Source organism: Strix uralensis, chromosome 3 (assembly GCF_047716275.1).
Source record: "Strix uralensis isolate ZFMK-TIS-50842 chromosome 3, bStrUra1, whole genome shotgun sequence".
Lineage (NCBI taxonomy): Eukaryota > Metazoa > Chordata > Aves > Strigiformes > Strigidae > Strix > Strix uralensis.
In genome coordinates, this window is record NC_133974.1 from 72,722,703 (window position 1) to 72,740,158 (window position 17,456).

Below are 17,456 nucleotides of genomic sequence, written 5' to 3' on the forward strand. Positions count from 1 at the left end.
CAAGGTTCCTTGTTTCTACAGTATGATATAGAAGTATAACAGGTTGGTTTGCCATAGCACATCATCACTGTGCTGTACATTAGCCACAACCAAAAATCATCTCTACTTAGATTGTAAGGTTTGATGCTCCCCAGTGACCCAAGCTCTTAATAGGAAAGCAAAAACAAAATATGATGTCTCTTTTATTAGAAAAATAAATAACTAATAAATAACAGGGATGTCCAGAGTCTTGAGAAACATCAGGAAATTATTACAGAAAGAAGTAATGTATATGTTCTTTCCATGAGCAACTATTGGTTATGAGCGAAAGAAAACAAAATAGTAATTTCAACATAGTCAATATGCTGCCATAGTGAATATGAGCCTACTTCTACCAATCAATATTGAAGGGTCTTAAAGGGTTTCTCTGTTTGTTTTTTTTTTAAATTAAATATACTTTTGTGTAAAGACCTGTAAGCAATATGTCCAGTCTTTGCCACAACATTCATACTGATGCATGTTCCTCCTCTGCATCTGCAAGGCATTAACTGAACTGGCTCTACTGTGGGGAGGAGAGAGGATGTATGAGCCTGAATCCAATTGCAGGATCAAGACAGATTATGCAAAAATCCAGTAAAAGCATTTCCCCAGCAGGGAGACTTATGCCAAAGAGAAGAATGGTATTTTCAAGGTTGTTCAGCAAATATTCTAGTTTAGTGTCAGCTCCAGAATAATGGAGGTTTTGTCATATTTGTCTTTGTAATTCTTAATTGCTCTCATGAAATGATAGTGAAAACAACATCTGGAAGATAAAAAAAGCCAAATGCATTTGGGCTAAGAAAAGTTTTCTCTGACTAAACACCCACATTGTCACCAGGGACTGTGGGAAGGCTACCCTTCCAGTCAGTATCTCAAACAGTTTGGCTGACATCTCCCCCTTGCCCTATCTTCCCCAAGCACAGCCTTCCCTCAGAGCTGTAAGTAATCCTCCAGCCTCTTTTTCTTTACTGAGCCAGCCCTGAAAACTTTACTTTTTTTGGCCACCCCTTCAAGTACAAAAGCAAGGGAAAATCAAATCCCACAGTCCGCCTCCTCCCTTGATGCCTTGCAAGAGGGTCTTGGCACACACAAGGGGTGATCCTAGTGCTGATGGCCAGGGCCAAATGCACAAGCGTGCAAACTCACACTCGCTCCCAATGCTCTACAGAGCGGAGGCAGCCCAGGACCCTGGATTGCCTTGGGTCTGGGCACCCTGAAGCCCTGGGCATGCACTACCCAAGTAGCTACTCTCAGAATACTGGCTGAGCATCACCCCTCTCTGTCCTTTTGTTTGTGAGCCTCATGGCTACCGCAGGTAGGGTGGCGAAAGGGAGAAAGGGAGAAGTGTTAGTACAGGTGGTTGTATGTCAGGTTTTCTGCTTCATACACTCATTTCTATGGGAAATGAGAGGCATCACTGACTATGTCACGCTGACCCTGGGACTGTCTGCTGAAAAATCTCCTAGAAATGAGTTTAAAAGTTCACAAGGAACCTGCTTCCTAAGGAGAGAGACAGATAGCTCAAGCAAGGGAGAGGATGTCGTAGCACTGCAAGGACAAGGGGCCAGAGAAGACCATGCCAAGGGGACAGTTACACCAGGGAGAAGGCAGGGATTTCTGTAAGGCTGTTTCCCAAAGGCTTCTCAGGACATCTGCCTTCCAGGACAGCAGCTGGCTTGGAAATGCCTTGCAATTTTTTTACAATTCCCTCTTGTCTAGCTGCTCCGAGGAAAAGGCGTCTTGCTAGTTATTCTTTCTGGTCCGGTGCCTTTGTAGGAGGGACGGAGACATATCTGCAGGCCAGATGATGAGGACAGGGTCAAGCTGCCACAGGACTTTACACAGAGACCGTCCCCAGGAAGCAGCTCCCATGGCACATTGGACTTCTGCTGCCCTCGTTCCATCGGATCATCAGTCCTTGCACTAAGGACTGAGCTCTGTCGGTTTTTCAAGCTCTGGAAATGGGTGTAATTTTCAAGGAGGAATAGGAGACTTCTTAAAACTGTTCTTCCTATTTTGAAGAGTTGATATATTTTTTCGAGAGAATGTTGGAGCCAGACAGACACAGGCCTTTACTACACCCTTATCTTTCATTCTTACTTTTGTAAAGATTAAATTTAGTGTCCAGCTAGAAGTGACATCAGCCCTAAATTGGATATTAGTATTGTGGTGGCTAAGCTTCCATCTTGTTGGCGGCGTCTTCAAATGTTCACAGAGCTAAGAGTCACCCTCTTTTCCATCTCCCCAGAAACCAGGACTCCAAACCCTGTGCTGCCAATCCCACCGGCCGCCTGATCCACATTGCTCCTCGTGCCAAACCACATCCTTTCTTGCAGGGCCATCAACCTCCTCAGGCCTGCTCCCCTCCCGCGTGGCGGTGTGAATGACAAATATCCAGCATTCAGCATCCAGACGGGACCATCTCAGGAATCCTCTGTGCTTCTGGCAAGCTGCCTGCCCATCCCCAGGCACTTGCTGTATCCGAGCTGTGCGGGTTCCTCAAGGAGCACAGCTGCCTCTCATGTGCTCCGGATCTAAATGGGAAAGCCAGATCTGCTTCCACAGCTTGAGCTAAGAGGCAGGATACTTGAGCTATTGCCAATAAAACAGCCTTACAAAAGAGAAGACAGCACACAAACCTCCCTGGCATGCCAAGAGGTTTGGTCTCCGAGCTCTGCTTTGATGCCTGTTTAGGGGCTTCACGTTAACCAGTAACAGGACAGCATAAATGCATAAACCTTGCAAAAGGACTGGCAGAGGTTGTGTGCCTTGAGCACAAAGTCTGGTGGGAGATGCTGGCTTGATCTCTACTTCCAAATGCCGGAGTTGAACACTGAGATCAGTCACCTGCAGCAGGAGTCCCCTGACGCAGTATGAAAGCAAGAAGAGGGACAGGCACCCTGTCGCGTTTCAACATCCCTACATCTGCTGTGACCAGTGCAGGTAAGTATTTGCTGATACGGGATTTAGCATCTTAGCTGAGATAAGAAAGTAAACATGTAGCTTGACAAAATGAGTTCAGGCATGAATCTACGCAAGCCTTTTGAGATACAAATGCCGCTAAACATCCTTACCCATGGCACGTAGACGGCTAGAAAAATCTAATGTCTGAAGTCCAAGGCCTGTGAACATAAATCCCCAGCACCTCTGGATTTTCAGTGCCGTCAGGAGTATACCCCAGCTCAGCAGAAGCGGGGGAGACTAGAAGATACCAGTCGTGGGCCTACAGTCCTTATTCTACTACTCTACGCCAAAGTTTTTTTCTGTACGTTCCTGTTGCTGCTTTGTCGTTTCAGTTACACCTGCAAGGCGTCCAATTTACTCATTTTTCATTCTGGCTCACTGCATATTGTTATCTATCTTGAATTTAACAGAGGCTTTTTTTCTTCACGGTCTTCTGAAGTACCTTATCCTAGTTACTTCTTCTGAAGTATGCATATTTTATAGAAACCTACAACCAAATCGCAGTTTAATTCTGTAATTAGTTCCCTTAATTCACATCAAAAGCTGAACGTCAAAGTCAACAACAAATGAATTGACTCTCGGAAGATGAAGCAACCATCGGAAAATAATTTTCACTAAGCAAGCTGAAAAAAGCACCACATACACACATAAGAACAAATTTGTAGTTGTATTTTATTTAATCAATGAAAATCTACCTTAAAAACAAAATCAAATTTGATAACCCAGTACATTGGATTAGAGAAAGCTTCAAGCTTTTAAGCACAAGCCAGAAGTCACAGTCTCAAATTAACTTCAGAGGCCAAAGCAATATGCTGGAAGAAAGTACTATCTTTGTGTGGAGGCATGCTCCTTGCACCATTAGCCTGGTTTTGGGTGCAGTGATTTTTTAGCTGTCACTTATAAGCAGCAGCCTTTGTATTTGTTTTATAGTTAAAAGTTTGTTGCATTGCTTCCCTAGGCCCTGGATTAATGGAGAAAACAGGCAAGTTAAAGCCTGTCTAATTACTACCAACAGACAATTTACACTGTGGTAAAGCTAGCTTTATTTAAATGAGGTTCAGACAAGAATTAACTTTACATATTATTAACAGCTTTGGGGCTACAAACATAAGAATCAGGATTACACAGGTCATGCTATTGTTATTTTGTTTTACCTGCTGCAGCTATTGCAATATGGCTTAACGTACATAGGTATACAATTTGTACAAATTCAGCCAAGTTTGCACTTGTGAGGTGTTATTAAGAGCACGATGAACTTGCAAGACAACTTAAACCTGTGGAAACCAAGCAAGGTTGTTGGAATTGCCCAAAGCTAAGGGGGAAAGCTGCCGCTAATGATGGACAGAGATAGACTGGATTGTTTGAAACCACATTGTTTGGCTTTAAATATTTATATAATTTGCTCTGAGGTAAGGAAAAAATCTTTTGGTGCTTCCACGCAGGGCAGCACCAGATGGTGCAATCACACCAGTGCAATCAGTCACATTGCTTGCTGTACGTGCAGCCTCAAGGAGAAGCAAGCACCTGCCGTAACAAGAGCATTTGTACACTAAAAGTTGACTTTAAAATAAATTACTATACAGGTAGGATAGTGAGCTATTGTTCAACTCGATGGGCATCAGTTTCACAAAGTGCGATCTGTAACCTTCACTTCAGAAACAAGAGCTGAAAGTACTGACTTGTACCCCATGTTTGATTTTAATGTAAACAACAAAAGAGAGGGCCAACTCCTGTTGGGGACAGACGGCCCTGGACTCTGGGTCTTGGGGCTTCTTCTCATCTTGAAACCACCCTCATTCTGGTCTACAGCTGTTGTCAGTCCAATCCACCTTACAGGAAGGCTTTTAAGATCTCAGCACCCCAAAGGTCTCATCAACTTTTTGCAATCCACGACAGAATCAATCACCAAGCCCTTACCCCCCTCCCTATGCCCCTCTCGCTGAAGACAGGGAATTGATAAGGAGCGGGGAGGATTTCAGGAAATGCTGTGGTGGGAAAGAGGTTCAGGTAGGGCTTGGGAAAGGAGGAAGCTTGTATGTGGGAAGGATGTTAGATGGTGTAGGTGTGGCAAAAGGCTTGGGGTTGGTTGGGGCAGTGACCAGAAATGAGCAGACTCTGCAATGAGAAGGATGCAATTTGCGGGTTGTGGTACCACTGGGGTTGCTACATGAGCGAGACGACAGGGAAATGGTAAGTCTGGAGGGTTCTGAGAAACCAGGGAGGACTGCAAGTAGAAGTGAGTGGTAGATTTGACACAGGTCAGGGCTCTCCTTTTGTCTTTAGAAATACCATAGTTCTACATTAAAATCAGAACTGGGTTTAGGATACACATATAAATATTCAAAGCAAGACAGCCAAGTTTTTGAGAGATTTTACAAGGGGGAAAACCTGGAACAATAAATAGGAAGCTACATGTTATCAATTTCTGCTCCAATGGTATCAATTTCCTCTCCAGGCTACTCTACAAAATTCATTTACGGGTACGCCTAAATAGTACAGAAGTATCATAGCTCTACATTAAAATCAGAACTGGGTTTTTAAGACATACATATAAATATTCAACACGTTACAGTCCAGTCCTGAGACCTGAAGTCTGGAACAACAGAAGAAGGGTATTCTCAATCTCCTTTCAAGCTACACTGTAGAAGTAATTTCTGACTAAATCAGGCCTGCACAAATACAACTGAAGGACAGAGAGAGATACCTGAATGGGACTGAAAGGCAGCAATCTTGAGCGTCTTGCTCAAGAATTTGTGCGTGATCCAGTTCCTGCTGTTTGATAAAGCCACATCTGCAGCTCAGCCAGAAGTCTCTCGTGTTCCCATCAGTCAGCCCTTCTCTTCCCCCTCACACACAAGTCAAGCAGCATCTACAGCCACTCGTAGGTCAAATCGAGACAGCTACGGAAGAGGGGGGGGGCGTGGGGGGGGAAGAAAGACTGCAGAGAGAAGGGAGGGGGATTCAGGGATGAGTGAAGGGATTCAAGGAGATGGGACAGACAGGACACACATTGAGTGAGGGGACGACAATAACTGTGGTACAAATTGTAGTGGTCTGTCCATCCATTCGGTTGTGCATCTCCAGTCTAAGTGGTGTATTTGGGGCAGAGGCAAATGACCTTCGAATGGAACAAATGTGTGGATATAGCCAACATTGAAGGCATTGGGTTTTTAATAGAAATAACAAAAAAAGATGTGGTCTTCAGAAGAGCACATGTTAACATCCAAGAATAAAGGGTAGTGAATAAAGCTCCTGGTTCTGTCGCAGGATTGTCAGTTGTTCTCTAGGACTGGCATCCCTCCAAATGCCACATGGATGCTTAGCACATCTGAAAGACAGACGACAGTAAAAAAGCTTTATTAGTGACAACTTATTCTCTCAAGAATATCTTATTTTCCCAAGCAGGTCTCAAAGACAGAGGTAAAGGTCTCATGACTTAGTGAAGCAAGTGCAGTTAAATATCCTAGGGAGAAACTGTGCCTATCATTTCCGATTCAGATTTCACCGAAGTGCAAAGAGATTTGGTACATAAGGCACTCCAGGTTTACCACGGAAGGCAACGCTCACATCCTTTAGGATTTTAAAAAGAGCTTTGTTAGAGAGGAAGAGTGTTTGCAGATTAAATCCCACACATTAAACACGTGCCATATGAGTGCGTATCTAGGAAAACCGGAAGCCACTTTTTCTACCTCCCAGAAATATCCCCCGAAACTCCAGGCCAAGTCAAAGGCCATTAAAGTGAGGGTGGCTGTACAGAGAAGAAACAACGTGTTGGGCAGTTAGCGAGAGGAGCAGTAAAATGACAAGGAAAAAACCAACCCATATATCTGTGGCCTGTTGATTAAACTGGGGAGCAGCTGCCTTTCACCAGAATTACAAAACAAAATTAGAGACACAACAGTTTTAGAAACCTCCAAAAGTATTTTTGAAAAAAAAGTAATTGTTGGCTAAAAATGCTACTTACATTCAAGGCCTCGGGAGCCACTGAGTTCGGACTTTGTGGACTATCACAGGACGTTCCTTCTTGGCAGCTATCATCCTCCCATGTCTCTGTTTTCCCATCTTCCACTGGCGGGTGACGTTGTTCTTCCTCACTTTCTCTGTATGTTGGCTGACCTGTATGTTGGTCTGGGATTTCCACAGTCTGCCCAACCTCTTTTTCCCTTAATTTTGGTGGATGTATATCTAGGGGGTCTTTGGTTGAGTCTTCTGAAGTACTTAGTTCTAGTGTTGATTTCTGAAGTCTCACACTTTCCATTGAAACATCTTCAGGGCTAGTCACAATTGGTAAAGAATTCTGACTTTGTCTGTCTTTCAGCATCTCAGAAGTTAACAGCGTATCTTTTGTTTTTAATACAGTTGCCTGAATTTCTGCAGACTCTGTTAAGGTAGCAGTTTTCACTATTCCTGATTGCTGGAGCTCTTGTTCTTCTCTCCATGTATCTTCCTCTTTTACTGGAAGTTGATGATCCACCTGCGTACTTTCCAGAAGTTCATGGATATCTGTATCTGATGGGCTTTTCCCTATGGACTTAATGTGCTGCTCTGACTCAAAGGCAGCTGACTCTTCTGTTTCTGCAAGTTTGTGAACAGCCGTCTGGATGGCATTTAATACAATTTTCGTACTCTGGGACTCTATAGTCACAGACTGAACAACATCCTTCTCAAATTCCATGTGGGTGAGAGACAGGCTGTCACTTAGAGGAAAACCATTTTGTTTGGGTTGCTCTGTACTCTGGGGCCGCTCTTGCTCCTCTGATATTCCATTCATGGAAGCAGGAGTCACTCGAGGTTCAGGTGCTTCTGCACTACCAAGCTCTGCAGTCTCACAGCCTGAATAGTCAACAGTAGTAACTGGGACCCCTTCAGAAGCCATATGCTCTGGTGTGGTTGCCAAGGGCTGTACAGTTTTGGCTGTCATGTCTGTGGGCATTACTGCTTCTGTGATGACATGCTCTTCAACTGCTGCAGCTGCTACAAGCACAGGCACTCTCAGAGCTTCCAAGCTTTCAGCGTGTAGGAAGGCCGAGTCAGAGCCGCCACCTTCTTGCACGGTTAAAACCTCTTGCAGGACCGCAGCTGAACATTCATCACCTTCCTGTTTTCCAGATTCAAATACTTCTTTGGGTCTTTCCAGTGATTGCTCATTTTTGTTATCTTCTTTCTGAAAGTCTTGACAGTTGGAGGTTTCTACAAGTTCTTGTTCTTTTTCCACAGTGTCTTCTTCAGCTAAGCTGCTTGGCCTTTCACATTTCTTAGGACCTATGTCAATGAGGACAGCACTTACATTTTCCGTGCTATCTGGGCATGTTGATGCTAAATTAGATATGCCGTCTGCTTCAATCTGCATGGGAGCCTCAGTGACAGTGGTGTCATTCTCCAAGTGTGTTTCAGTTTTGAGCATAGCATCTTCCATTTTGTCATCTGTGGTTTCACCACTCTGGGAGGGGGTTTCAGTTGTTTTTTCTCTGCATTGTGGCTCTAGGCACTGTGGCACAGAATCTTTTGCTGGAATGTCCCTGCCAGCCCCATCCCTCACACTCTGCTCAGCATCTGCAGCTGGTCCTGAGACATTTGTTTCCAAAGGAAGGGCAGAGGTTTTTACCTCATTCTGCAGTGGAACCTCAACAACAGTGACTTCTGTGCTTTTTACTCCAAGAAGCACAGCATCATCTTCCTCTTCTTCTCTCTGGGCAGATGCCCTGCTAGGACTTCCTTCAGTACAACCTTGCTCTTTTGAGTCTAAGTCATGAATTTCATCTTGTCTTTCAGGTTTAATGAGGACCACAGTGACAACTGCTTCTGTACGCTCTGGTCTCGCAGTGAGGGTTTTGCCCCCTCCTTCAAGCTGCAGAGGCTCTTCAGCTGTAAGCCCCAAGGAAGAGGTATCATCCTCTGTCTTGTCCTGCACCTGAGGAGAATTGCAACAGACCTGTGAAAAAGGGTACGAGCAGGGAGTGACCAGGAATGTTCTCGGTGAAAAAGCACCAGAAAAAAATGACCAAAAGGAGGAGAGTTATGGAAAGAGTCAGAGACTAGTGGGTCACCATGATTCTAGCTTGTGTTCAGTTTCTCAGGACACACAGCTCATTAAACAAAGGGCAGCCTAAAGCAAGGGACAGCTGACAGCACTTGAAACAAAGACTAAGCCAGGAAGGTGGTGGGGAGGTAGGGAAGAACATCAGCCACAATAATTTCCGCACATTTAAAACTGGCGATAGTGGTGTCATTTCATTTCTGCCCTTTGCAGAGGTACTTCAGCTACAATTGTATCTCTGCCTACAACCGAAGCTACCATCCACTATGTATGGTGCCATACGGCTCACATATGCGTCTCAGGTGTTCATATAATCCGTCAAGTCACACTGTGCTGTGCAGGAGCCCTAATGGCAATTGCTTCAGCAATGCACACCATCTCCTACTCCATTTCTGCAGGAACTGCATCCACCTCACTCTGCACACCAGCCTCAGTGGCTGCTGCTTCTGGACATCTGTGTGTGTGTCTCACCAGAAATTAACTTCAGTTGCCACAGGCTGCACAAGGAAGGTCCTTGACAGTAGTATGGCCACAACCTGGTTTTGAATTAGGTATAATATCTAACACGTGCTGGTTTTTAATTTGACAAATCAACCTTTGTGTTATGTGTAAGACTCACCGCAGTCTGTACTTCCGGAATACGTTCATCGCTCGTCTCCTCTACTGTCAATTCTGTTATGGGCAGTCTCTCTGGTTCTGAAGGCTCCTCCTTTACTAATATCTCTTCCTTGGGAGTGACTGCTTTGACGCTGGGAAACTCTCTGTCATGTGATGAAGATTCCTCTACTGTCCCCTCCACTTCAGGTATTTCTTCATGGTCTTCTACAGCTGCTGTTTCACATGCCTGCCACTGGCTTTCATCTCTCAATACATCTACATTTTCACATCCTTCTGTGCTTTCTTTCACTGCAGCAGGTACTTCATTTCTCTCTGAACCTTCGGGTAGAACACCCTCTTCAACTCCGTTTTGGCCCTGAACGCTCCCTGCACTTCCCTGGGGCTGGAGGCCATCCTCCTTGTGTTCTCCTTTTTCCAAGGACTGTCCAGGCAAAACAGTTTCCTGGCCTACAGTGTTCCCATCTTTAGCGTCAGCTTTCACTTCTGACTCAATGCCTTGTACTGTTGCAATTATAGCTGCTGACTCGGGTCTTTCACTAACCAGCTGTGCTACACCTGCTAACTTTACTCTTTCAACAACTTCATCAAGAACTTTTTGTGTCTGTTTGTCTAATTCTTTCAAATTTTGTTCAGTGGCCTCTACTTCTTGTACAGGCGTCACTTCCTCTGTAGTATCTGGGGTTTCTAACAACTGTGAAACAGCAGAAACCATCTCAGTTGTCTCCTCAGCAAGGGACACTTCCATTGTTTCTTCAGTGCAGGAAGCTTCTGCCGTCTCCTCTGGAGCTGTCACTGCTTCTGAGGTCAGCTCTAGCTCACTTGCTGTGGTGTCATAACTTACAGCCTTTCTCATCTCTGGCACTGTCTTAGGAGCTACCACTGCTTCTTCCACAGTAACATCTGATTCAAATGTTTTCTCAGTTTCTTTCTCTTCCTCTTCTTTTGCCTGCTCAATGCACTCTGTCAGAGCAGCAGATATCCAAGATGGTGACCTTTCTTCAATACTGGTAACCGCCCTTTCCCCTTCCACAACGGTAACAGTAACTGCATGTACCAGTCCCTCATGTGCTTGCTCAACTCTTAGGGTCTCCTCTAATTGTTCTGCTCTCTCCTTCTCTGAGGTTTGTTCTCTCATCGCTTCAGCATCTTTTGTTTGTTGGGCTTCAATTTTCTCCTGCTCTGCTGCTTCATATTCAGATAAAGGAACAACAGCTGGAATATCCGAATCTTCTTCAGTTGTTTCTGCCATGTCTTCTCTTGCTTGTTTAAGATGACTTGGTGCTGGCTTTCCATCTGACTTTTTCTTCCTACGCCCAGGCATCAGTTTTCTAAATGGAACCCATGATTCATCTTTTCCAGGCTCACCATCCGATGTTGAATGCTCAAGGCTAGATCCCACAACAGAGTCTTCAGTTCTCTCTTCCATTCTGGTTTTGGATCTCCTTCTTGGAGTGACTAACCTTTTAAATGATTCCCATGTTGAAATACCTTCCCCTTCGGATGGGCTTCCAGCTTGTTCTGGGGAAGAATTCCCTTGTCCTTGGTCGCTCTCCTGAGAACTAGTAAGAACTGCATCTGTTGCCATTTCTTTGTTCTGTCCAGACTCTTCTATTTTTTGGCTTTCTTGACCAAGCTTATGTTCAGTTTCTTCATCAGATGATGATGATGATTTCCTGGCTCTTTTCTTTGAAGAACCTACACATATAAAAGCTTCCCAGGACACAGAGGTGTCAACCTTTTTTTTGGGCTCTTCTGTGGTTTTCTCTGGTTTCTGGTCCATCCCATTTTCTTTTAATTCTCCCTGATTTTCATCAATAGTATTTTCAGTTGCAGACACTGCAACACTCTTTGTCTTATCAATTTCTTCTTCTTTATCACTTTCAGAAGGTCTTCTGACACGCTTCTTGGGAGTCACCATCTTTTTAAATGATGCCCAGGGTGTAACACTTTCTCTTTTTCGCTCCACATCTGAAACTGCAGCATCTTCATTTTCAGTGACCTGCATTCCGTCTACAGGTTTCTCCAAAGAAGGAATTTCATTCATCTCCTCAGGAGAAGAAGCAGAACTCTCCCCTTTTTGTTCCTCTGGGCTATCTGGGGAATCTGGTAAGTGCTGAATTGGTTCACCCTGTTCCCCTAACTTAGATTCTTCTCTTTTGCCTTTACGCTTCTTTCCAGACAGTTTTTTTAATCCAGTACCCGTAAAGAGTTTCTTTAAAGGGCTGCCTTGCAGTTTATTTTTTTCTTGAGAAGACAGCAGTTCAGCTTCGTTTGTGATACCTTCTGGAGGCCTCTTTCCAGCTGCCTCTTCAGGCGTTATTTCTGTGGTCATTTCATCCGGTTTGATAGTATCAGTCATAACTATGCGAGTTTTTCCCTGTAATCCTTCATCAGTGGGTTTGATAGACTGTTGATCATCCTCTGTGTCAACGGAACATTCAGAAGTAGAAAAGGACTTCAATCCAGGAGCACCCAGAGTCAGTTTTGTCTCATGTTCTTTGCTTTCTTTCTTCCCTGTGGTTGTATCCAGAGCTTCTCCTCGTGTGATGTCTTCTACTGTGGGTGATATTTTCAATTCTGCTTCCTCTGTTTCTTCATCAAATGTTTCTTTCTCTAGTGGAGCACGTTTATTTCCTTCTCTTCCTTCAGATTTTTTAAGCTGTTCACTAGAAATTTCAATTGCCAAGGATCCTGCTTCAGGTCTCTCTTCAGAGGATATTTCAGTTCTGTCATCTATTTCACACTTCTCTGTGGACTCCAGTTTTTCTCCCACAGGTAGGACTTCTGAGGATGTTTTCAGTTCTCCATTCACAATGTCAGAAACAACAGGTACCCCTGAGCTTGTGTTTAGTGGTTTCTCTGTCTGCTCACTTTCTTCTTCTCCTTCTTCGGTTTCTTCTTCCTTTTTACCAAGATCATCTGAGACTTCCACCAGTTTCCTTTCTTGATCATCTTCAGCCTTTTTCTCCTTCGCACTTTCTTTAGCTGTTGCTGCTGTTACAGCCTCTTTTTGTTCCTGCTCATCGTGCTTGATTAGCTCTTCCTTCCCGCTTGCTTCCACTCCTATGTCTGCCACAATCCTTTTTGACTGCTGTTTTTCATCTTCAGTTTGCTCCTTCTCATGCTCTTCAATAGTTACTTCTGTCACGTTCCTCTCCTCATCTTGCTCCTCAAACTCAGATTTCTCCTCCTTTTCACTGGTTTCAGTTATTAACGTTGCCCCCTCTTTTTCTTGCCCATCTTCTTCAGTAGGAGACTGTAGTTCATCTTCTTTAGGCTTCCTAAAACTCTTCTTTTTTCTAAATCCAGTCCATCCCTGAGTAAAAAATTTTCTTAATGGCGATGCAGTATCAGTGGCTAAGGCAGCTGACTGAGAACAAATCTCCTTTGCTTCTGGTGTTTTAGGAGATTCATCTTCTGTTTTTTCATTTTTCAGTATGTCCTTGGTGTTGTCTTCTGCAGAGAGGGCATCCTCAGGCATCGCTATTTCTTCTGAGCTGACTTCTTTTTGATCACCAGCTCCTTCAGGGACTTCTGTTTCCTTTTTTACAGTAAGCAGTTGAACTGGTTCCGATTTTCCTGTCTTTTCCTTCTTCACTGTGAATCTGAACCCAAAAAATTTAAAAAGCTTTTTAAATCCCAGATCATAAGACTGTGGCTCAGATGCATGGTCTTCTGCATCTTCTTCCAAAGATGGCAACTGCTCGACTGTATGAGCATCCTCTTTCTCAGCAGCTACTACACCGTCCTTGGTGCTTGAGTCAGATGGACTTGTCTCCATAGTTTCGGTGTCTTCTTTCAAAGTTACGCTGGAATGTTCTGTTTGTCCAACTGTTTAAACAACAACAACAAAACCCGGTTAGTTTCCTTCTCAATTTAATGTTATATTATACCATTATAGAAATATATATAATTTTTTTAATGTATTTTTCTTCATTTTTATCAAACCTTCCTAAACATGCTTGTTTTATTATCTGCGTGCCTCTTCTGTGCGCTACTATTGCTTTTTTGTCACGACTAGTTTTTCTTCTAAGATTACTAGAATTCCTTTTCTTCCTCATCTCATTGTGTGGGTCTTTCCGAAGTTTATTTGCAAATGCACCTCTCCAGCTTATAGCCTCTCATTCTCCTTCCTTCTGTTGCAGGTCTTTTTGTGGGGGCTTTGGGTTTGTGGTTTTTTGTTGTTTGCTGTTTTTTTACTTCAAGGCAAACTTATGTGAGAAAAAAAAATTATTGCGATCCTATCATTACTCAAAGAATATACAGAAATTATGTAATGATTCCTGAAGCAAAGCTCCGTATACTTTCCGTGCAGAGAAAGACCTCCGAGAGAAAAAAAAAGAAACCAAAAAAATTGTGCTGACCTAAAATGATGACAAGAAAAGAAAAGCTCATTTTACAGCTCTGTTTCAAAAGAATAGTAAGATGTGAAAATGCTCATGGGAAATTTCCTGTTTTTCTGAAAATCTGTAACCTCCAAAACAGTTAACATTACAACACACTTGTTTTAAACACCATGAATCTTGGAATTCTCCCATACATCACACTGCATCACCCCTATGGCCAGACAGAAGCGTCATCTACAGCAATTTCTCATTGCTTAAAATTAATGAGGTTGTTACTATACAGGCAGGTAAAATCCTAGCGTCCACTGCTCACAAGTCTGTGTTTGCATTATTTCTTTCTTGAGCACCGATTGCGTTTTTCCTTCAGGTCACTGACAACCACCCTCTCAGTCTTGCTGGGACAATTTAAGTATTATTGCTCCCTCTGGCTGTGAGCTGCCTAAATTCACAGACTGGCAGATAAATTAAACCCCCTGAAATGCAGCAGTTAAAAAGCCAGCACATATCAAGTTTAGAGCCTGAAACTGCAAGCTCCCCATGCCCCAAATAAGGAACTTTGGAGGAATAAGGTAGAAAAGAACAAGGACACCAAGCCTTTAAGTTCTGCCATTTAAACACAAAACAAGAGCAGGTAAAACTGCTGTTGCCTATAATGACAGTTTTAATAATAGTAATAAGCACGTGATGAACATGCAGGATGACAAACAGGACAACATGTGAAAATAAAATCTATGGCACATTCAAGACACCAAAAAATTCTTGGGCTTGGGCTTGGAATCCTGGATACCGCCAGGATTTCAGTTTAATGTTCTTGACCCTTGATTTTGTGCATCAGGCAAAAGTGCAAGGCCACGAGGGAGTGTACTCTTCTCTCTGACCAAACTTGTTGGAAGATGAATATAAAAATGTTGCTAAGATGAATATAAAAATAATTAAACGGCAACATCCTGGGAGAAGGCATGGCCCCTTTCTTTTAAGTTGCACATGTGCTACTTCAGTGCCCAAAGGCACGCAGGAGACAGCTTTCAAAAGCACGTGTGTCACTGAACTCCCCAAAAAGTGATTTAGTTTTCATTTGATCGATCTTTAAGTCGGATCTAACTCTGCAGTTGGCCCTGCTCTGTGCAGGGCCTGGACCACCTAACCTCCAGGAGTCCCTTCCAGTTTCCTCGAATCTGCTTGTCTATGTCCCCCCTTTGGGCAGAACTGCATCTTCATAAGCGCATAGACAATGCGGTCTAGGTAAGGCTGAAACATAACTAAATAATAAGCAAAACTAAATCTACAAGTATACTGGTTTCTAATAGCTATGTAGAGGGCAAATTACATTTATATTCACTATCAGCAGCCTACTGGTGGTTGTTTCTCAGTCAACAGAAGCAAAGCTTTTTGTTTTTCCATTTATCTAACGGCTTAAAATGATTTACTTTAATTGTTAACTTCTAGATCACTTAAAAGTCTGACCTCTGGTAACACCCTAACTCCCTGAACATTTTAAAACAGAGATGTTCAAACTGAGTAATTTGTGAGGGAGCGGAGTAAGAACAGACTTTTTTCTGAAGAAGCCAGGATTATTACTCCATTGGTAATACACCTCTTGCAAACACCCGACCACTCCACAAACAAAACCAACTTGCCGTGAGAACACCTCAGGCTGTGGCAGGGTGGGGAAGGGAAATAAGATTGTAAGCACAGCTAGAAGCAGCAGTAACACATTTGAACTCACTTTTCATTTTAAGATGGTTACCAAAGAAAAAATGATGTGCTTATTTTATCAATATTTTTTTACTCTTATGAATCAAATATTATGTAGTTGTATGCTGACACTATACAAGGATAAAGCCAAGGAACCACTTTTGTATCTATATTCATTTATTCCTAGGTCCAGAAACTTATTTATTCCTAGGTCCTTGTCATTTCCATCAAACTATGTAATTTAACAGAAAGCTTATCATGGCTTAATGGGAATTCACAAAGTTAGAGGCATTTTTTCAAACACTAGGGTACATATCACATATTTTATAATTATTTAGTAACAGGTACTTTAATATATTGCTCAGTTTGTCTACACTAAAAGCGATTTTTCTGGTTGAACCAGCTACGAAATTAAAACACTGATCATTTAATGCTAAATAAAAATTTGTTCAAGAGCCAGACCTCTTAACACCTCTGGTGGAAACAAGGTCTACAGAGTCTCCCTTCAGTTTTTCCTCAGTCCTGCTTTAATGCCAATGTATTTACCCTTAGACATATGGAAATCTCTGTCTCCATCTGACATGACTTAGATAAAGGTAGAACAAAAACTGGGGCTGACAGCTAGTGGGGAATGCTGGGCCTAAGTGGGAAAGACCAGAAGCAGGAAGGCAGCAGGAGTGGAGAGGAGGTCAAAAAGCACTCTTGAGTCATTGCAGGCACTGGCAGGCAGCTAGAGACACAGCTTTCTAAGGGTTCCCCCTTTCTCTTGCAAACACTCCCTGGGAATGCATTTTGAATATCCTGAAATTTCAAAAAAATTATAGAAAGTTTATAGTTGCAGTTGAGGATGCATTCCCTTTTTTATTTATTCCTAGAACACAACTTTAGTGTTCAAGAGGAGTTCCAAGGTTTTACAGGTAAACAGGATTACTGTAAGAGAGGAAGGATAAAGGATATGAATGAATGAATTAATGAGGTATTCTATTTCCAAAGTGGGAGATAAGATGTAAGACTGGCGTATAAAGGCAACTCATCATATTTATGATAAGCATTCAAAGGATTTTTGCTTATTCTATTCATAAAATGATGTGTTCATGACACCCTAAGATAAAGACTATGTCTCTGTAAAATGCTTTGCAGGTGAAAAGAGCTGAATAACCATTACAAAATCTGCAGGTATGAGTATATATTAAGATAGCAAATGCAATCATAAAAATAGAGAACACATTTTAGAGGCACTGCGATAAGCTTTTAAAACTGTTAAATCAGTAATCAGGTCTTCCTTGTGAGTCCAGCAAACATGCTACCTTGCAATACTTCATTGAATAAATTGCCAAAGGGAAAACTAACAAAAAAATATTGACTGACTGAACACGTACTTTTAATACCCATCTGAGAAGTTGCAACTATGCTACACACGTCACACTTCCATCACTCCATCATAGCACACAGTGGGTATACTTCTAGAGTTGATCCAAGCACTACCCCTTTAATTCCACAACAAAAAGCATTTAACCTGTCCAGAAGGTATTTCATCCCCAAAGTAACATAGAGCTTGGATATCAGCTGTTAAGTGACCTGCTGCTGTTGCTCCCGGTCTCTACTTTGTCTACTTCTTTCACGTTTAAATCCCCGAAAGAGTCTTTTAAACTGAATTTCTGATGCCCTTCCTCAGCATTTGAGGAGAGAGATGCCATTCAGAAAATTTGCCTGCATGCCACCAGGAGGCTGCCACTGTTGTGTGACAAGCCTGCAGTGCAATATATATCCAAGTTGTA

General features: G+C 42.8%; 1 protein-coding gene across 3 annotated transcripts in view; it reads right to left on the reverse strand.

The window, feature by feature from the left end:
• Positions 1-6,135: 6,135 nt before the first annotated feature.
• Positions 6,136-17,456, reverse strand: part of LOC141940958 (uncharacterized) — a 29,446-nt gene continuing 18,125 nt past the window's right edge. For 2 of the 3 annotated variants that reach the window (XM_074862858.1, XM_074862860.1), the window contains 3 exons: positions 9,639-13,468; positions 6,947-8,914; positions 6,136-6,310 (listed from right to left, as the gene is read on the reverse strand). In XM_074862858.1, the coding sequence (XP_074718959.1) occupies positions 6,302-6,310; positions 6,947-8,914; positions 9,639-13,468 (5,807 nt within the window). In that variant the 3' untranslated portion in view covers positions 6,136-6,301. The remainder of the gene's footprint in view (positions 6,311-6,946; positions 8,915-9,638; positions 13,469-17,456) is intronic. The other variant, XM_074862859.1, reaches the window with a different exon arrangement.